A 21732-nucleotide genomic window follows, 5' to 3' on the forward strand; every position below is an offset into this window, starting at 1 on the left:
AAGCGTTCTTAGCAAAGATTATATATCTCAATTATTTCAAGGCAGCCAGGGCATTTCCTAATCAGGGATTCTGGAAAGAAGTACTTGAATTGGGATGAGTAAAATAAAGGAAGGAGAATTACAGTTGACACTTGAACAAGACAGGGTTTGAACTGTGTGGGTCCACTTATGTGCTGATTTTTTCCATAAATACAGTACGATAAATGTGTTTTCTCTTCCTTATGATTTTCTTAATAATATTTCCTTTTCTGTAGCTTACTTTATTGTAAGAATATGGTATATGAATCATATAACATACAAAATACTTGTTAATCAACTGTTTATGTTATTGGTAAGACTTCTGACCAAAAACAAGTGCTTAGTAGTTAAGTTTTGGAGGAGTCAGAAGTTATATGCAGATTTTTGACTGTTAGGGGTCAACTTGACAGTTGCTCAAGGGTGAACTGTATATCAGAGAACATGGATACACGGAAATGTAAATATTTCTTTTGGCTCCATCCACAGTTGGGTTCAGGGTCTCAAAGCACTTCTGAAGAGAGAAGGAATTGGTGGCAGGTCAAAGAACTGGTTTTAGAGTTTCGAACAGCCAATTAATAATTTTGCAATTAACCAGTTATTTGTACTGAGTTATTTGCTTTTAAAATACTTGAATAAATGAAACTACCATTTGTGCCTCCCCACCCACAACCTGTTGGAGTATGTGTGAAAATGAAAGGCAAATTAATTTCCTACGAGGTAGGACAAATTAGTGGATTCAGAGTGGTAGACTCTAACATGGAAATACCAGGAAAGGATCAACTGGAAGGTAAGGATGTGGATCAAAAGTGCAAAAGTAAACTGTGAACATCATTATCATCATTTCAGAATTCCTGAGTACTTCTACCTTGCAATGTGTGACTAGAGGTCACGAGATAGATCAGCTGAGTTCTTTCTTTAAGAAGCATAATTTTCTCATCAAAAGAAGGCATGAAAATTTAGAGGACAAATTGTAGATTTAGACAGAGTTGGCTTCAAATCCCCTTCACTACCACTTAATAGCTGTGTAACCTTGCAACATTTCTGAGCTTGTGTGATAGTAAAGAATAGTGGTCCGCTAATACTTGCATTCTCTCTTCCTGAGAGTACCACTGTTACAGGGAAGGGGCAGCCCAGTCAGGGACTATGGTTTCCTGGCCCCCTTGCATCTAGATGAGGCCGTGTGACTAGTGTTCACCAATGGAATGGAATCTCAGGCTGTGGAGTATAGCCAAGGCACAATATGGAAGGACTCGGGGTTCCTGAAACACCCCGTGGCTGAAAGCTAGCCACTAAGAACACCCACACTGGCCTATTACATGAGTGAGAAATAAACTTCTATTGCGTTAAGCCTCTGACATTTTCTGGTTCATTTGCTGCTGTGGTTATAGTCTCCTTATACAGATTCGGACCCCCCACTTCTAAAATGAGACTACCTGTGTGTGCCTGCCACCGGATTTATTATCTAAGAGGTCATCAGAGAAGCCTATGCCAGAAGAATGGTGGCAGCAGGAGGATATAGAGGACTTTGGTATGATGTTGAGGGTGAGTAGACAGGCAGGTGTTAGTAGATAGGCTGGGCAAGTAGACAGGCGGGTGTTGACGGTAAAAAAAAAAAAATGGGTGAGCTGCTTAGGGGAAAGAGCAGATGAGCAAGCAGACTAACAGGGTGATTTCTGCATCCAAACCTAAGCTCTAACTGTGTCCTTGGACAAAGCCTCTCGCCTCTCTGCACTTCCATTTTATCATTGTAATTATTGTCATTGTTACGATTTACGTGAAAAAGAAAATGGAGATGCCAAGAAGATAGCATGTTCAACAGAAAGAAGACAAGGCTCAGAGCCAAATGGTCCAATCTCATCCAGACTCTGTCTCTGGGCAGTTTTTTCATCAAAAGTGGATCATTTAGCATCTCTGGGTCTCAGTTTCCACGTCTCTAAATTGGGAATGGGACCTACGCCACTGCTACAGGGCTGTTAGCAATATTTGAGAGAAACAATTAAGTTCTTTAAAGCACAGTTATTTTCAAGGTTGAGCCAGCCAGTAGTCAGACTGTTTTTAATGTACACATAAAAGCAACCCTGGAGTCCTTCCACATGCAAGTGAGCATGGTGCATCAGAACCATCAGTGCTGAAGACTACCCGCTTAGCCCAACAATGTTTGCTACTGCAATAAACACTTTCAGAATCTCTCTTGGAGGGATAATAAAGATAGTATCATTGCTTTCTATTTCTCTCTCTCTCTCTCTCTCTCTCTTTTGCCAGACTTGGTATTACCCAGTTTGAGCACACATCTCATTAGACATGACTTTCAGTGATTTCTGACCACTTGCAAAATCAAATCTACTTTGAAAGAAAGAAGAGTTGCTGCTGCTGAAAATATTTGTATCCCTGCAGCTACGGCAGTTCTGTAGGAGGTGTGGCATGGCTGCCTTTGCAGTGTGGTCCAGTCTCTAAAATGACACTTTCCATATAAAAGGACTCTCACAAAGGTTTTTCCCTGAGTAATACCAGTCACCCTGTAAGTAGGGTTCATACTAGTCCCAATTTAGAGATGTGCACACTGAGTCCCAGAGAAGCTAAGTGACAAGGCCTGTTCACATGTATGATAAGTGGTGGAAACTGGACACAACTGAAACCATCTTGTTTGGAAATAAGTGTGTGTCTTCCCAAATGCCTGTCTTGAGAGAAGAGACAGTCTTTTGGGTGTATATTACACTTGTTTAAAAGTCATTTGCCAGTGACTGCATAGCCCCCGTTGAGAGGACAGTGAGCGAACTAAGAGAATGATGGAGATAGAATCAATAAAACTTGCTACATAATTGGTTATTGGAGCTTGAGGATAAAAAGAAAGAGAGAGAAGGCATTTAGGATGATCCCAGATTAGAGAATATCTTCTGCTTTCTTGATCTAGTAGCCCCCTCCATGCTTTTGGGAATTGTCTCTCTGGCTAACCCAACTTTATGTCCCAGCTGGAGCTGCTATGCCTTCACGTGATCCACGCCCCTGGGCCACATAAGAATGCCTCCGGTGGACATTTGGCCCAACTTCATCAATAAGGCCCCTTTCTCTCCTTTTTTGTGCTTTGCTCCAAGAGAACCCAATCAATCACTTCCCAAGTAGCTGTAAGTTGCAATGCTGTAGAGCAGTGCTGTCCAATAGAAATATAATGTGAGCCAAGTATGTAATTTTAAGTGTTCTAATTACCACATTAAGAAAGGAAATGGGTGGAATTAATTTTAATGTGTTTTATTTCACACAATACATGTACTCTGTTATCATTTCCACATGCAATTTTTTACAATTAATGAGATACTTCGATTCTTTTTTTCCTCATACTCAGTCTTCAAAATCTAGCGTGTGTTTTATACTTAACAGCCATCACATCTCAATTCAGACTAGCCACATTTCAAGTGCTCAGTAGCCACATGTGATGGGTGGCTGCCATATTGGACAGAGTCGCTCTAGAGGTTCCAATCACCCACCATGTGGAGAAAGCCAGCCTATAGAGAGAAAAGAAGTAAGTCAGTGTGCAGAGAGATGCAGAGCTAAGAATCAGAGAGAAAAACCAAGATCACTGGTGACATTCAAGTCCCTGATTCTAGAAGTTCTTGAGGATTAGCTGTACCCTCCCACCCAGGACCAGTCATAGTCTGGAGGTGTTTTGAGATACCCCAGTTCCCTTTCACTAATATCCTACTTTGCTATTAGAAATACTATTTTCTTTTTTTTTAAGATTTTATTTATTTATTTGACAGAGAGACAGCGAGAGAGGGAACACAAGCAGGGGGAGTGGGAGAGGGAGAAGCAGGCTTCCCGCGGAGCAGGGAGCCCGATGTGGGACTCGATCCCAGGACCCTGGGATCATGACCCGAGCCGAAGGCAGACGCTTAATGACTGAGCCACCCAGGCGCCCCTAAAAATACTATTTTCTTTATTGTCATCATTATTAATAATAAATCAAATCCATTTGCATGACTTTACCTTAAGGACGGCAATTTTCTCAACTTGTACACCCAGATCCCTGCTCTTAGCAGACATTACTAATTAATTGCTCATTTGCCCTGCAATAGCTGAAGGGGCCACAGCCAGAAATGCATGGTTTGACCAGTTATTGCAGCCACATATATTTTTTGCCTAGATGAGTGACTTGGGCTGCCACCTTGACACGCAGAATCTTAGCCATGGTGAAATGTGGCAAGTAATCAAAAGATTTAATGGGGGATTTCTGGGTGATTCTTTTTTAAAAAAAGTTTTATTTATTTATTTTAAAGGGGCGGGGCAGAGAGGCAGAAGGAGAGGGAGAAAGAGATTCCCAAGCAGACTCCACTAAGTGCAGAGACCGATGCAGGGCTTGATCTCATGACACTGAGATCGTGACCAAAGCCGAAATCAAGAAGCAGATGCTTAACTGACTGAGCCACCCAGGTGCCCCCGGATGATTCTTTATAACAGATCCATTGCTTAAGTATTCTATTTTTTTTTTTGGTTATAATAAATACAAGCCAAGGAAGGAGGAAACTGAAAAATAAGTGTTCTAATAAGAAATTCTGTCACTGAATCTGTAAATCAAATCTTTAGGAGAGGTTACAAATGAATTTGAACATTTCCATCATGGTGCTGGTGAGATCTTCAAGGAGGAAAAGATATTTGTGCAACTGTATCCAACTGGGACCAAAAGCAAACAGGTTTAATTAGAAATTATAATATACTATCTCTCTTTTGCAATCTAAAATCTGTTAATGGACAATGAAACGTGAAGGGGGTCAGATGCACTCTTCTCCCTGGTTTCTCTACAGATTTTCAGAAATTACCTTCCTTTTGTGAAAAGGCTATTTATGGGTGAGGAAAAGACTACATTTTTGAATTAAAGAATTCCGAGGCGACCACACCTCAGCCAGTGTCATTAGAATAATTATTGATACAATGCTGCCCTCTAGCAATGGCTCACACTGGGCTTCCACCCAGCAGTCCTCTGCCCAGGCTGCTTAGACACCTTCCTACACCCAGAGCCTGTCCAAACAAAAAAGGAATTATCACCTCTGATAAGAATCAAACAATGATAAAGATGAGGCTACTGAGGCCCCGAATGGTTAAATGACTTGCCTAAGATCATAAGGTCGCACATGTTGTCACTGGCACAGGGGAATTGGAATGGAGATTTTCATCTTGTTTCATCCTCTTTCTCTCTCTCTCTCTCTCTCTCTCTCTCTCTCTCTTTCTCTCTCTGGGTGATTGGGTTATGGAGAAACTCTGAGGGGTGTCTTAGCCCAATAAAAGACCACAGCAATGAATGATTTGTCTGGGCTATTTTTGGTTTTGGTCCAAGGAGGAAGAATCCACAGGAAAGAGGCCACATGCCCCTGCAAATTTTCTTTTGAGCTAGGGTTTCTGGGCCTCCAGAAAAACCTGAAATATAAGCCCCCACTCACCTTTCTTCTGAGGCAATCTCTGTTGCAGAAAGCAGCAATAGAAAGAAAGCTGTTATGGGTCTGGGTGGCGCCATGAGACTTTGCCCTTCTAAACCTCTCCCTTCTAATTCTGAGAAGGTTTGGGGCAAGAGCATAGTTGGAGGTGGGCTGGACAGCAAAGGAGCTGTAGCTTCTTGCAGAATACTCTCCAAAAGTGAAGCTTTCAACAATATGTATGGTAATATGTTGCAAAATTGTTGAGTTTGTATCAAAAAGATATTAGAGGGAAACTCAGCATCATTAGCCATCAGGGAACTACAATTCAAAACCACGTGTTGGTGAGGATGTGGAGAACTTGCATCCTTCACATACCGCTGATGGGGATACAAAATAGTGCAATCACTTCAGAAAAACAGTTTGGCAGTTTCTCAAATGGTTAAACATAGAATTATCATATGTTCCAGCAATTTCACTCCCAGTTATGTTTGCATGAGAAATGTTTACACAAAAACTTGTAGAAGAATGTTCATAGCAACAGTATCCATAATAGCCAAAAAGTGGAAACAACCAAAATCTCCACCAAGTGATGAAGGGATAAATAAAACATAGTATATACGTACAAGGGAATATTATTCAACTGGAAAAAGGAATGAACTACTGTTACATGTTACGACAGGATTGAACCTTGAAAACATTACATTAAGCGAAAGAAGCCAGCCACAGAAGGCGACATGTAATATGATTCCATTTATCCGAGATGTCCAGAAGAGGTAAATCTTTAGAGACAGAAAGTAGGTTAGTGGTTTCCAGGTGCTGGGGGAAGGGGGCCCGGGGAGTGAATGTGTAATTGGTAAAGAGTTTCTTTTTGGGGTTATTGGAATGTTCTAAAATTAGATTGTTGTTACACGACTATGTGAATATACTAAAAAAAAACAAAAAAAAACAAAAAAACACCTTGCATTATACACTTTAAATGGGTGAAGTAGGGGTTCCTGGGTCTCAGTCTGTTGGGTAACCGACTCTTGATTTCGGCTCAGGTCATGATCTCAGGGTCGTGAGATCGAGCCCCACATTGGGCTCCGTGCTGGGTATGGAGCCTGCTTAGGATTCTCTCTCTCCCTCTCCCTCTGCCCCTCTCCACCCCCACCCCCTGCTCACATTCTTTCTTTCTCAAAAATTAAAATTAAAATTAAAAATACACGGGTGAAGTATATGGTATATCTCAGTAAAGGTCTGACCAAAAAAATTGTCAAATTTTTAAAAAAGATATTAGAGGGTATCGTGGGAAACTCACAGCCAGATTGTTCAATACCAGATTATACACCAGTGCTTAAACCAGTGAAATTTTCAGCCAAGTTTGTCAAGAGACGGGAGCTTTTTTCTTTTTTAAATCTTGCCAGCTTCCCCAAGCGTAGCCTGGTTCTAAGAGCAGCACCTTTGTAGGAATGGTGAATTAACTCAGTCTTTGTTGGAAAATGTCTACATTTCATACTGACTCTTGAGTTGTAGGTGAGCAGTGTTGGAGGATCAGACGTTCCTGGTTTTGCTCATGAAGGACTGCGTGAGCTTTCCATTGTCAGCTAGGCTGTATCTCTTCCTACTCTATCACTTCGGCCCTGGAGGGCTCAAGAGTTTATTGGTCTGCCATTAAAATCCTTCTTTGGTTTTTTGCCCCTGGGGATTTCCCTTTCTTTTTTTGAGGCTCAGCTGTGAGTTCCCCACCCTGTACCACCCCCCCCCCCCCCCCCCCCCCCCCCCCCCCCGCGCAACAGACTTTAACCAGCATGTCTTTGCATTGGTAATGGGAGAAGCCACTCCAGATTATCTCTATCAAGTTGTTTAAACTGGGAGTGTCTGGTGCCTTTTTAATGTGAGCATTCACCCCAGTGTTTGAACTAGGATAACATTCCAAGGGGAGGGCGGTGTTGGAAGGCAGGGGCCCGGAGTATCCAAATGATTGATCATCTCTTCCTTCCTTACCCCTCCCCTGTTTCCTGAAAGAGAAGTGACAAAGAAGGGAAAAGAGCTGTTAAGAAAGAGGAGCCAGCTCTTGGTGCAGCCCCAAAAATCCCTTCCACTTTTGGAGTCCTATACCCTTCTACAGATGCCCGGGCCCAGGATGAATTCTTTTTCTCAATAGGAAGATGCCCAGGGGAGAATCATAGCTTCCTTTCCAGCCCAGAGCTCAGAACAGAGGCTGCTCCACCCTGAGGCTGCTGCTAGCCCCTGGACAGAATCTCCTGAGCCCTGGAGCACCACACAATTACTCCTTTTTCCTTGAGTATTGAAGACTTTCCCCAGATACCCCCAGGAGGATTCACATCTGGACCTAAGACAGTGAAAAGGGAAATCAGGGCCATTTTTGTCCAGGCCTCAGACTTTATGAGCTTCGAATGTTGGCTGCTGTTGGGTGGCAAATGTGTTCTGGGGCACAGGGTAAATCTTCCCAGTGGCCATCTGGCTCGGAATAACAGAGCCATGTATATACATAGTGGACTGGGGGCTCTGGAGCCTGACCGCACATGTTCAAATCCCATCTCTGCTACTTTTTAGCCCTGGAGCATTGAGCCAGTTACTTAACCTCTCTGTGCCAGAGATTCTCAGTCTGTAAAATAGGGTTAATGAGAGCACCCACATCTCACAGTTGTTTTGAAGAGGACATGGGACAATGCAGGTAAAGAAGTTAGTCCAGAGCTTGGGCCCCTGGTCAGTACTCAATAGGTACTCATATTAAAAGGTGGCTTTTGCCAGTCGTCAGTCAAGAATTTTCTTTTAGATCTTCCTCCACAGTTTAAATAAACCCCTGAAGAGATAGGATGCTGAAGATGTCCCAACCAGCCCTACCCTCCACTTCCCAACCTCCTCAGGGTCAAGCTTTAGCTTTACAGGTAACGAGATCTTACATTTGTATGTCCTGCATTTGATTTTTCCAAACCCCTTCCGGGCTTTTATTCCATGATGCTGTGAGGTTAGTGGGACGGTGATGTTTATTCCCATTTGAGAAACCAAGGCCCTGAGAGGTAGAGTGGCCTGCAGTACCTATCATCCTATAAAGCCTCCATTAGATCACAAGGGGATCAAGTCGCCTGCCTCGCCCGCCCTGCATGTGTTCAAGATGCACAGAGCTTTCAGACAACGTGAGAAGGAAGGAAGCGCATGACCCATAAGGGGAACAACAACAAAAATCCCTCTGTAGCTTGGAGAGCGGGTAAGTTATTTTATCTGTAATTATTCTGGTTGGAGAATGAGGTTGGGAGGGAGAGGTCCTGTATTTGGGCTGACCAAACTAGTCTAGTGCAACAGGATCTTGTCTGAGCCCAAAGTGAGACTTGAATGTCCAGAAACAGAAGCATTGGTCACTCAGTGGCAGCCCAAGTCTATACTTGCCTGGAGAAAGTGGTCTTTAAGAGAAGGTTTTATATACTCTTGGTCCCTGAGGAGCAGCTATAGAGACCAACTGGTGGATGAGAGAATGGCAGGAAAGTAGAGGAACAGAACGGGGTGACATTTGCTCTCCCCCTCCCCACCTACCCCGGGCTCCAGGACTGGGTGTGTGGAGAGTTCCTGGCATCTGTTCACATGGAGGATAGTGGTTTTGAAGAGATCTGTGGACTTAACAGTGCCTCACAGGGCACGGATGGAGATGTGGGGATGGGAGCTGGAGGTTAGGTCTGGTTAGAGGACTGGGTGGCTTCGGTACGCCCCCATTGAGCTGGGGCAAGGGGGGAGGGGGTGTGTGGCCAGGAAGAGGTTGTCACAGGAAGCAGCCGAAGCCACCCTTCTCCCATGGGCCTCACTGAGATACAGGGTAAAAGCAATGCTTCGGTGTCCAGGTGACAAAGGGGCAGAGCGTGGCACAGAAGGGGGAGGAGAATTACCACCACCACCTCCCACGGCCCATCCCCCACCCCTGTGACCCATCAGTGACTTCGGCCAAAGCTGCCTGAAGGGAGGGCAGCCCCATTCCATGCCCCACCCCAGCAGGGGTCTCTGGGTTCCCACAGCCAGAGGCACCCACCAGCAGCTGGAGTGGAGAGGCCATCCTCATGTGGCAACATGGGCAGCTGAGTGCCATGAGGCACGGTGGGAACCAGAGAACTCAGAACACGAGAACCCGCCAGGGTCTTCCACAGATCCCTGGAGGAAACCTTCAAGGGCTTGAAGTCGTGTAACACACAGGTGGGGACAGGGGCCAGTGCCATCTGAGTTTTTACTGCTTATGGGACCTTATTTTTACCCACAGGCCAGCGAGGCCTGGAGAAACTTGAAACACTGTTTTACAGCAGACAAAACTGTCTCAAGTACTTGGGCATATGATAGCCCAGCTTTATGTAGAGGCTGAGTGTCTCTTCAAACATTTCTAAATATAACCTTTGGGGTGGATAGAGGAGCAAGCAGGCATTGAGCTCTGGCAGGGTCTGATTGGGCTTCTTTTGTTCCATTTATCTTTAGCGACATTTGCTTAAAGAAGAGCAGAGGCAAAAGCGAAGGGAAGAAACATGGGGAAGAAAATAAAGAAAAGAATCAGGGGATTAAGAGGTACAAACTTCCAGTTAGAAAATAAACAAGTCACAGGGATGCGAAGTACAGCCTAGGGACTATAGTCAATAATATCATAATAATGTTGTATGGTGAGTCCACTCACAGTGATGAGCTCTGAGTAATGTACAGAATTGTTGAATCATTATGTCGTGCACCTAAAACTAATTGAACGCTGTACGTCAACTCTACTTTAATGATAAAATGTTCTTTAAAAAAGAATTGCTATTGTTCTCCATGCTCATGGCTATAAGAAAATCAGTTTGGGGTCGCTTGGGTGGCTCAGTCGGTTCAGCGGATGTTTTTTGATTTCATCTCAGGTCATGATCCTCAGGGTTGTGAGATCGAGCCGTGCATCGGGCTTCACACTGGGAGTGGAGCCTGCTTGAGATTCTCTCTCTCCTTCTCCCTCTGCCCCTCCGCTCCTTATCTCTCTGTCTCTTAAAAAAAAAAAGAAAGTTTCAATTTTAAGACATTTGCTTTCCATAGACATTTTCCAGACATCAATTGTGATCCCGTACATCCATTTCTGTTTCAGTCGAGAGTAAGCTTGACCGTGCTTTGCTGAGCTAAGAGCTGTGAGCCTCTCCCCCGCCTTGAATTTGGGTTTCCCAACTTCTTGTCCCCTCTCCCCCCACCCCGAGGCAACAGCACTGGTGACTGATACATCTACAGGCAGCCTGCAGAGCCAGATTCTTATCTATATTACCATGGGGCCGCTAATTTGTCTGCCAATCTTTGTGTTTTTTTTTTTTTTCTGAGAATCATTTTCCTCTTCCTAGAAGCAGACCCAGTGTTTAGGGTAATGGAGCAGCAGACGTGAGTCCTCCGAGAGCGTTTGGTGCCTGTCCTCTCTTCCCATCCCCACTGCCCCAGGCCTCGACTGAGTCGCTGGCAAGTCAGTCACCTGTACTATTACAGCAGGGGGCTCAGAACTGCTCTCTGACACCTGCCCCTCTCCTGCCTCCAAACTGTTGCCAGGTTAACTTTCTACAATATGTTTCTCATCATGCCGTTCCTACCGTTTGTAAAAGATCTTTGAGTAACCCAATTATGTGGACTATTATTAAATAAATAAATTGGCCCTGTGAGTATCAGATGCCCCATTATCCCGATTTCTTGTCTTCATGGCCTTTTCCATGATTTCAGTCTATCTTACTTACGTCTTTTCTTGCTCATTGCCCCTTCCACTGGAATGGAGTTTTCATTCTGTTGGGGTTTTTAATCTGTCGGTCCCTAAAACAGTGGCTGACACATGTTAGATAATCAATTTTGATTGAATGAAGGACTCCGTAAATCAAATTCTGTCAGCCACGGTTTATTCTTTTTTTTTCCATAAATGAACTTTATTGACTTTTATGATTACAAATGTAATACATGCTTACTGCAGAGAATCTGGAAAGTACAGAGAAGTAGAAAGAGGAAAATAAGAACACCCACAATCCCACCACCTGAAGGCAAACACTGCTCATAGAATGTTCTAACTATCTATTCCTGTTTAAAGACCAAGACCTCTATCAAGAGTGCCGGTCACGAAGCACAATAGCCAAGGGGAGAGGGGGCACTTAATTACTCAGGGAGCCACCAAGAGATCAGAACTAGCAATTTGACACCAAAGAACAAAACAAGGGCCATAGACAAAAGATCAAGAAGTAGAAGTTGACAACACAAGAACAAGTTGGGTTATGATGAGAGTGTAGTGAGATGGTGCTTGTCAGTTAGCCCAGTACCGGTCACGTAATATGTAATCAATAAACGTTAGCCACTACTATAATTACTATTGTGGGTCAAAACGAATGGTTCCCAGGTTGGAGACTATAAACAGGGCAAGGGCCCTGGAGACCCATTTTAGGTGCTATGAGTTGGGGGCATATGAAAAGGGTGGTTTTGGAGTGGGCATCACTCTCCTTATAGGCTCCCCTGCCGGGTGAAATGGGACCAGGGCTTCCTCACATTTGCCTGATGACATGTGGCAAGACACTCTAAGGTGTTTTTGAGGTAGGACATGGTTTCTCCTGCCTAGACTTTTCCCTGGACCAGGAACTAGGACTGGTCTCGACGGCAATAGGAGTTCAGAACCTCATACACCAAACACTCTTGAAGTCCCCACTTCTGATTGTCAGGGCCGGTCACAGGCATGTGGGGTAAAAGAGAAGGTCAAGTCAACCAATTGGGAGTTACAAGGGGGTGGGGGATTGTGCCTAGGGAGGCTGAAGGGGGAAGGCCACAAGGTTTATGATGTAATTGAATGGAATGGGTCCAGGAACCAGTCCTCAAGTTAGCAGCGGAGTCAGACATCACAGGAGAAGATTCCAGAAAGCATTACTTGTTGGTGGGGGCCTTGTGATGGCCTGTGCTCTGGCGAAGGTGGTCATGCAGACCCTCTTGAGGGTCTCCATGCTCTTTCAGGTAGTAACAGCGTTTGGGAACATGCTGGTGCTGGGAGTGAGAAAAACAAACAAACAAACAAAAAAAAACCAGCAGAGGTAAGAGCCACACTTACTATGATAAGGGGGTTCTGCCTGGATGACGTCAGTAACTTGGCTAATGTACTGCATGCGCATAATGTGTGACCGACGACTAGGCTGGCCAAATTCCCTAGTGACCTGGGTCTGCAACAGATGTGCCTGTAGGTAGGACTCGGCCCACCAAAGATGACATCTCCCCTAGGATAATTGGAGAGTTGGGCCCCAGCTGGTTCCCTCATAATCGGAAGACTTAGACCTTTAGCCATCTCAGACTGTCCCCCCCCCCCACCCCAGGAACTTGGGCTGGGGCATTGCTTCAAAGTGGTTAATACGCCCCCAATAACTGCATAGCCAGGCCACTGATGAAACTCCAGGTTGGAGGTTAAGGGCTAGAAGCTCAATGCCTCCCTCTCGCCTCTTCCTTATTCTACTCAAAGGAGCAGGGTGCATTCCCCATCACTCCCCACCACTCCCCTTGAGTGTATTTCCCCATCATTACCTCCTCAGTCTGCTGATAAGAGTTCAGTTCATTCTCCATTGCCTCCTCATTATTCCGCTTACATGCTGACAGCAGAACCTGGCTGGAGCTGCCCGGGGAATCCTTCTCTTCAGCCAGCTGGCACTCAGTGTAGAGAGACCTGTCTATCAGCTCCTTTAGGCTGCCGGCCACCTTCAGGAAGATCCGGCCCATTTTGGTGGTAACAGCTTCCGAGAGTCCTTCCAGAAACCTGGTCCGTAGAATGGCATCAGACCAAGACAAATGTCGGGCCAGCAGCAGGAAGTCAGTGGCGTACTGCCTGACTGACTTCTGGCCCTGCTTGGGATGGCAAAGAACAGCACTGAGGATGTCTATCTCAGACAGGGAGTCATATAAGCCCTGTGATCTGCTCAGGAAAGATTTGTTTTCATCTGAGAGGGGGTTGCCTACCTCCATCTGCAAGATGGACCACCTCTCTGCTGCCCCCAGATGAAGGGACACCAGAAACGCCATTTTCTCTGAGTCATTCAAAAAGCCCTTCATTTGCTTCTCCTCATCGACCTCCATCTCCTCCTCCACAGAGCATGCACCCCGGGCTGCTTCCTGCTCTTCTAAGAGGTAACAGAGTGCTGGGGTCAGCATGCCAAAGGATGGGACTTCCTGGGGTGGTGGTGGCTTCATTGTTTCGGTGATTGTGGCAGTCATGCGCGGTGTGGACTTTGATCCAGACACTGTGACATTGATGTGAGAGGCAGATGTTTCTCCAGAGTCTGTGGCTTTGATTTCCAGAGTGGACATCATTCCAGAGGCTGTGGCTGCCATCTGTGGGGTGGACATGGCTCCCAGGACTGGGCACCTCACTGGTGGCACGGACATCCCTCCAGGGGCTGTGGCTCTCAGAAGGGGCATGGACATCATTCCAGAAGCTGAGGCTCTCATTGGCGGCACAGACATCCCTCCGGAAGTTGCGTATGTTGTTTGTGGCAAGGACATAGATCCAGAACTTGTGACTCTTGTTTGCAGTGCGAACACTGTCCCAGAGGCCATGCTTTTCATTAACGGCACAGACATGTCTCCAGAAGCCATGGCTGACATCAATGGCATGGGCATTGTTCCAGGGGTTGTGGCTCTCGTTAATGGCTTGGACATCCCTCCAGAGGCCATGGCTATCACTTGTGCAGTGGACATCTTTCCAGAGGCTGGACCTCTTGATATCTCTGCGGATACAGCTTCAGAGGCTGAAGGTCTCCTTAGTGGTGTGGACATGATTCCAGAGACTGGGGCTCTTACTAGTGGTGGGGATATTACTCCAGAGGCTGGAGAGTGCATCGATAATGTACACATCTCTCCGGAAGCTGCGGGCATCATTTGTGGTGCGGACGTCGCTCCAGACGCTGGGGTTCTCATCAGGGGAAGGGACACCCCTCCAGAGGCCGTGGCTGTCATTTGAGGCATGGGCATCCCTTCAGAGGCTGTGGATCTCATTAGTGGTGTGGACATGGCTCCAGGGACTGGAGCCCTCATTTGTGCCATAGGCATCATTCCAGGGGCTGGAGCTGTCATTTGTGGACTAGACATGGCCCCATAAGCTGGGACTCTCAGAGATGTGGCGATCTCTCCAGAAACCGGGGGTCTCATTAGTGGTGGGGACATCTCTGCAGAGGATGAAGCTCTGGTGAGCAGTGCAGACATCTTTCCAGGGTCTGGGGCTCTCATTAGTGGTGTGGACAGCACCCCAGAGGCTGGGGCTCTCATTTTTGGTGTGGGCACCATTTCAGAGGCTGGGGTTTGCAGCTGCAGTGGGGACAACCCTCCAGAGGTCATGGATCTCATGAATGACATGGACATCCCTCCAGAGTCTTGGGTGCTCATTGGCTGACCGGGCATCTTTCCAGAGGCTGTGGCTCTCATTAACGCTGTGGGCATTGCTCCAGGGCCTGGGGCTCCCATTAGAGGCATGGACATAGTTCCAGAAGCTGCAGCTGTCATTTGTGGGGTGGACATGTCTCCAGAGGCCGGGGCTCTCATTAGTGGTGTGGACATCCCCGCAGAGGCGGTGTCTGTCATCTGCCGCATGGACATAGCTCCAGAAGCTGTGTCTCTCATTAGCATTGTGGAGATGTCTCCAGAAGCTGTGGTTGTCATTTGCTGCATGAACATTGCTTCTGAGGCTTTGGATGTCGTTAGTGGCTTGGACACTGTTCCCGAGGCCGTAGCTCTCATTTGTGGCAAGGGCATCACTCCTGAGGCTGTGTCTCTCATTAACAGTGGAGACATGGCTCCAGAGGCTTTGGCTGTCATCAGTGGGGTGGACATTGCTCCGGAGGCTGAGGCTCTCATTTGCGGCACAGCTGTCACTCCTGAGGCTGTGGCTCTCCTCTGTGGCACAGACATCGCTCCAGAGACAGGGGCTCTCATCTGCAGTGCGGACATGGGCCCAGAGGCTGGGGCTGACGGTGGTAGCGCGGACACTGTTTCAGAGGCTGGGGCTCTCCTTAGTGGCGCGGACATCATCACAGAGGCTGGCGGTCTCATTCGTGATGTGGACATTGCCCCACTGGGTGTGGCTTTCCTGAAGCCCGTAGACACCGCTCCAGAAGTTCTGGCCATGGTTAACTGCGTGGACATCACCCTAGAGGCCACAGTTGACATTTGCTCAGTGGACATGGCTCCGGAGGATGTGGCTGTCATCAGTGGGGTGGACATCGCTGCGGAGTCTGGGACTGTCTTCAGCAGTGTTTGCATATTGCCAGAGGCTAGAGCTCTCATTCGTGGTGTGGACATCCCTCCGGGGTCTGAGGCTCTCGCCGGCCCTGCGGACATCCCCCTGGCAGCCGCCGCTCTCATTGGTGGAGTAGACATGATTTGAGGGTCTAGATTTTGTGTTAACTGCGGGGGCATCCCTCCAGAGTCCTGGGCTGACATCAGCTGGGTGGGCATCACTCCAGAAGTTAGGGCCGTCATTAGCAGTGGGGACACGGCTTCAGTGTCTGGAGCTGCCTTGGGCAATGTGGACACATCCCCAGCATCTGGGACTGCCAGGAGTGGTGCGGACATTGCTCCGGAACCTGGCGCTGACATGAGCCGTGAAGGCACTACTCCAGGATCCGGGCCAGACATTAGCTGGGTGGGGATTTCCCCAGAGTCTTGGGTGCTCGTTGGCTGGGTTGACGTTGTTTCTGAAGTGAGGGCTGACATTATCAGTGACGATATGGCTTCGGAGTCTGTGCCTGACATCAGCAGCGAAGATATCTCTCCAGAGGCCAGAGCAGTCATTAGGACTTTGGACATTGCTTCGGTGTCTTCATCGGTAATTTGCAATGGTGACATTGCTTCAGAGCCTGGAGCTGGCATTGGCTGCTGCGTGGACATCACTCCAGGGTTTATATCTGGCATCAGGAGTGGAGATATCTCTCCAGGATCTGGGGCCAGCATCAGTGGTGTGGACATCGCTCCAGACGCTGGAGTGCTCATTATAGGTGTGGACATCGCTCCAGAGGATGAGGCTGGCATTGCCAAGGGCGATATCTCTGCGGAATGTGGGGCGGCCATTAGTGCTGTGGACATTGTTCCAAAGTCGGGAATTGTCATCAGTCCCGGGGACATTAATCCATAGTCTGAAGTGGACAGCAATGGGGACAATGTTCCAGAATCTGAGGCTGGCATGAGCAAGGGGGACAGCGCTTCCGCATCTGAAGCTGGCATGAGCAACGGGGACAGGGCCCCAGATTCCGAGGCTGGCATCAGCGGTGGGGACAGTGCTCCAGCGTTTGGTGCTCCCATTAGAGGTGCAGACGTTGTGTCAAAGGCTGCGGATGTCATCAACTGTGCAGACATCCCTCCAGGGTCTGATGCTGACGTCGAGACTGTAGGCTGTACGTGGGACTGTAAGATTTGGACCTCTGCTCTGGTCTCTATTATTGGTCCAGAGAAGGTCGACCCCCTGTTTTGGGGGTCGACGTTTTCGTCCCTCAGCATACTGTTGAATCGGAGTGAGCGTAAAGGTATCGACATATCGGCCATGGCCACAAGATAGTGTGGAGAGAGTCCCTAACGTGCTGAGATCAAGGAGTCGAGCTGAAGTCCAAACGGCAAGAAAATCTGTAAACAGGAAACAAGTTTAGTAGTCAAAAGCCAATATCAAAAAGATTGGGAAAGAGACCCATTCGCGATGGAGACCTTTTCCGCGCGTTGCCAGCTACGTGGCACCAGAGATGGGCCTATCAGGTTAAAGGAGCTGTGCGACAACGAAGGAACTGAAAGCTAGAGCAAAGATCCCTTCCAGCCCTATTCTCTTCAAACCAACCCGCTCAGTCCCACAGCACCGCACAACCTCTCCATTGCTAAAAGCTCTAAATGCCGGCGAGCTCAGCAGCCGGGAGCCTCGGCCGTCCCAGAGCAAATGAAGCGGCAGCGCCACCTTGTGGCAAACTGTGAGAGGTGCAGACTCCCTCTCCCACCAGAGCGCTCACAAGGCAGCCGAGGCGCTGGCGGACCTGCAGGAGAAAGCCCTTTGCCCCGGGGCTGATCATTAGTTCCTAGGGCTCATTGTGTCCTGCCCAGGGCTTTAGTCCCCATTTTGCTACTCCGATGGCCCTGAAGGTCTCTTTCAGGAAAAGCAAGGCATTTATCTGATCCATGGACTGAAAATCCTGTTTATTATCACAGCATTCCATGAACCGAAAATCCTGTATATTATCATTTTTATTACTGACAAACACAGCAACCACTACTACTAGCATGCGTTGCTCACTTAGTGTGTTCCAGGCACTATACTTGGGCAACTGCACACAACTCCAAACTGTCTATTATAAGATTTGAATCTTATACCCTGTGTGATAGTATTATTAATCCCATTCTGCCAGTTTTCTCAGAGCAGACAGGGCTGGGGCTAAATAGGGTCACCGCGACAGTAAAAGCTGTTTGTTCTTTACTATCACCCCCTCCCCGGTGTTGCCTAGCCTTTGGCATCCCTAACGCTGCATTAAGTTACCGTTCCAACATCACTTGAATACCTATAGGCGTACAGATTTCACGTACAGATTTCAAGTTTCTCCAATGACACGCGGGTGGGCAATCCCAGAGCTTCACCCCCCAGCCCACCCCCATAAGCAGCTCCAGAAGGGGCTTCTTGGCACATAGCTTGGAAACCAAGACGCACATCACACGATGTTGACACACCGCCGCAGCCTGCCCATGCCAAAAACAGAACACTTGCTTATTTGGGACAATGTCACAAAAAGTCATCAATCTCGTGGCGTTGTGCCTCCATAGTAATAAGGACAACACTAGCAACAGAAATGCCAACAGTGACCATTTCCTGAGCATGCGCTGACCAGCAAGCACCCCACTAGGCACTTTACACGCATCATCTTGTTTGGTCCCCACAACAACGCTAAGAGATTTTGGCACTCCATCTTCATCTTACAGACGAGATAACTAAGGCCCAGAGAAGCTTAATAACTTGCCTGCAGTCACACAGATTGCCGGGTACGTCCAATGCCAGAGCCCCCTACTGTGCCATAATGTGCTATCTCACGGTGCTATAATGATCTGCCTTGTCTGCCTTTTCTCCCTCTTAGTCACATCACCAACACCTCCCCACCCCCTGCCAATCTCCAGCCTGGACAACCCTGGAAAGGGGTGTAGGAAAAGAAATACTAGCCCCCTGATGGCACCTTGGTTACCCTAATAATTGGTGCAATGGGCAAGATGAGTCAAAAGAGCATTCGTAGATTTCCACTTCCCATCTTCAGAAAAATCCCTGAACATGCTACAGTTCCCCACCAGGCAAAACCCGGAAAGATCTTACCTTGCCAGTTAGGGAGAAGAGAATTATGTCCTCTGCGCCCCTGGCTCTTTTAGTCTGGCCAATTTACTTATGCCCCATGCCCAGCCAGTTCATTAAAGTAAGACCCAGTACCAGCAGCTGTTCTCTGCAATCTCCCTTAGCTATCCCCTGCCACGCCCCCCTCCTGCCCGCCAGCCAGCCAGCCTGCCTGCCCGCCCACCCGCCCCACTGCTCCTGACTTGCTAGTGCTTGCTCCGTCTCTCTGGTCCCAGATTCCTGCCTCTATATAGGCTCTGACATTTGCCTCTGGCCGCCTTTCATTTGACAGGCCTCCAGAAGCTCCGCTTTAGCACTTGGCCTATGCAACTCCACCCCTCTTCCCCCTCACCCCCAATAGTTGCACCAGCCCCCTCTGCCCGCCTCTGGCCATCCCAGAGAAAAGAGGAGATTCACGTAATTCCAGAGATGAGACAGAACTGAGACATACCCTCTGCGGCTGAGCAGACCCAGGAGTCCGGGGGGCCAGGCTGTGATGTGGAAGTGCGGGCAGGGGGTATCGGTAAGGGGAACCAGGGCCGGAGGCTGAGTGCAACGATCAGGAGAGTTCCAAGGGTTTCAGGTGCTGGGAAACCAGGGTTTGAGACGATGGACTGTGGGTGCTATTAATAGAGGCCTGCCATGGTAATAATAAAAAGCCAATTTGCCCCCGTGTCAGATACACGGAGGGAAATCTGGCAACCCGTGTCCCCGCCACGAGGCTAGAATTTGACAGCGAGGCTCTAGGGTGTGCGGCCGGCCAGCATGAAAAGCACGCCAGTCCCGAGCCTATCAGGTGAGGGTTTGCTCACAGAAGCAGGGCTCCAGCTTGCTTTCCACACCTGGGGCACAAGGTCAGAGTCGAACTAGCAGAAAGGTTTACCAGAGCCCTCGAACTTTCCGAATCACGATGCCTTTAACCACCAGACTCAGGGCAGAATTGGTCCCTGAGCCCCGGGTAAGGCAAAGCCTTCAGGTGAAGTTCAAGTAGCCCAGGGAGATAGGGACACAGAATCTGAGGGTTGTGGGGGAGGCATTCAGATCACCTGTAAATCTTCCCATGCTCACAAGTAGCCACCAACACTACCCGGACACTCGGGCTAAACACGCCTACGAGGTAGGCACTGATACTTGGAGAAGTTGCCACCGAGTCACAGAGCTAGTCAACACCAAAGCTCAGATTGCGGCCCGGGTCAGTGTGGATCCCCAAATCATTTCCTCTCTTTGGAATCAGACAAGTGGCTGGAAATGCTCCAAGCGCTCGACTCACTGCCACCATCCTCCTCTCACCCTCACCAGTGGCTGACTCACGGTGATAATAATCATAATAGTAATAGTAATACCACCAACTGACTTCGAGCTCTTCCCACATGCCAAGAACTGCGCTGAGGGCTTTACAAACATTCTCTCATTTGACCCCATGAGCTCGGTCCTATTAATTCCCACTTTATAAATAAGAAAACTGAGCCCCAGTGAGGTGAACTGCCATGGCCAAAAGCACACAGCTCCGTTGGACCCCAGAGCTCCCCCCTTCCCTCTAAATCAAAAGATACTCACAGGAAAGCCAACAACAACAGCAACAACTGTGATTCCTATTATACCTAATCGGGGAAGCTAGCATTTACTGTGCTGACACTGTGCCAAGCACTTTAGGTATGTGATCTTGTTTGTTACAACTCTACGAGGTAGGTATGATTATCACCTTCATTTCCAGATGAGGACCCAGAGGCACAGAGAGGTTAACTAGCCTTCCCAAGGTCACACAGCTAGAAAGGATGGTTGTTTAGGATCATAAAAATTTGGCAATGACCTCAAATGCCGGTGTTAGAACACAATTCATCGAATGATTAAACAAATCATGGTGGACCTGTAGCAGCCATTGAAACTGATGAGCTGATTTTTATAAAATAACTACCTATATTTTTGCATCGAAAAAATAGTCTGGAAGGACACAGAGCAAAATGTTAACAGTGACCATACCTGAGTGGTGGAATTAAAGGGGATTTTGACTTGTCTTTTTCTTATCTGTATTTTCTCGTTTGTCTCTAATGGACCCATATTACTGGTATTCGAGGGGGAAAAAAGTTATTTTTCTTTTGCAGAAAGGTGTGTCCCCCTGGGGTTCTATGTCTAGCCCTCTCTCCTGCTCTCCCTGCAAGCTCTCTCCAGGGATCCCCAACGTCTTCCCGACCCAAGCAACCTTTCTCTCCCAACACACTTAAGGCTTGCACTACTTGGCTCTTCGGTCAGTAGTGACCTCTGAAAAATATCTCCAATGGCTTGCGTTTATTTTGTATTTTATTCTGCTCTGTTTTGTTTTGAAAAGCAATTTCTCATTTTTCTAACTTTTATCTATCCCGATAATTACATAAATAATTTAGGAATAAAAACATGAAATCCTACATTCAGATAAAGCGAGTCCCAAGTCTACCCCACCCCCCATCCCCTCAAGTCCCATTCCTCTGTCTGTTCACAGTTGGGTGTGTCTCCTCCCAAACTTTTTCTAGCTGCAATGGCATTCAGAGTTCATATCATGCAATTGCTTGCAAAACCCAGTGTGTGCAAAGAGCTACAGTTGGAAAACCATTCTGGCATTGGTCACTCCAGGATTCCAAGTTCTGGTCGATGGTGACCATTCGTCATCAGCCTCCTTCGAAGGAGGCTAGTGAGAGAGACACGGTTCTCGCTGCATGCTTGGCCCATTTGGGGCATGGACTTGTATTTTATTAATGCCAGTGTGTCTACAAACACAGAGATGGGAGGTCTTCTAAGGCAGGAAAAGCCCAGAAATTGCTGCTTAGCATCTCTGAGGTCCCTCACGTCCTGCCCAGTCTGCACTGATCAATACGGCTAGGAGGTGTCATGCTCCTGCCGCCTCACAAAAGGTAATTGAGTTTGGGGGATTGCATGGCTAGCTGCTCGGGGAAATAAGAATAAACAAGAGACGGTTCAATATGTCAACAAACAGCTCTCCAGCTCTTGAAAATAAACCTT

General features: G+C 47.6%; 1 protein-coding gene across 1 annotated transcript; it reads right to left on the reverse strand.

The window, feature by feature from the left end:
* Positions 1 to 11496: 11496 nt before the first annotated feature.
* RTL9 (retrotransposon Gag like 9) lies at positions 11497 to 16925 on the reverse strand. The gene is made up of 2 exons (XM_027609167.1): positions 12933 to 16925; positions 11497 to 12404 (listed from the first exon to the last, which is right to left on the reverse strand). Exons 1-2 carry the CDS (start codon positions 16923 to 16925, stop codon positions 12288 to 12290), a joined length of 4110 nt encoding a protein of 1369 aa, XP_027464968.1. The 3' UTR covers positions 11497 to 12287.
* Positions 16926 to 21732: the final 4807 nt, after the last annotated feature.

The sequence above is a fragment of the Zalophus californianus genome, chromosome X, assembly GCF_009762305.2.
Source record: "Zalophus californianus isolate mZalCal1 chromosome X, mZalCal1.pri.v2, whole genome shotgun sequence".
Lineage (NCBI taxonomy): Eukaryota > Metazoa > Chordata > Mammalia > Carnivora > Otariidae > Zalophus > Zalophus californianus.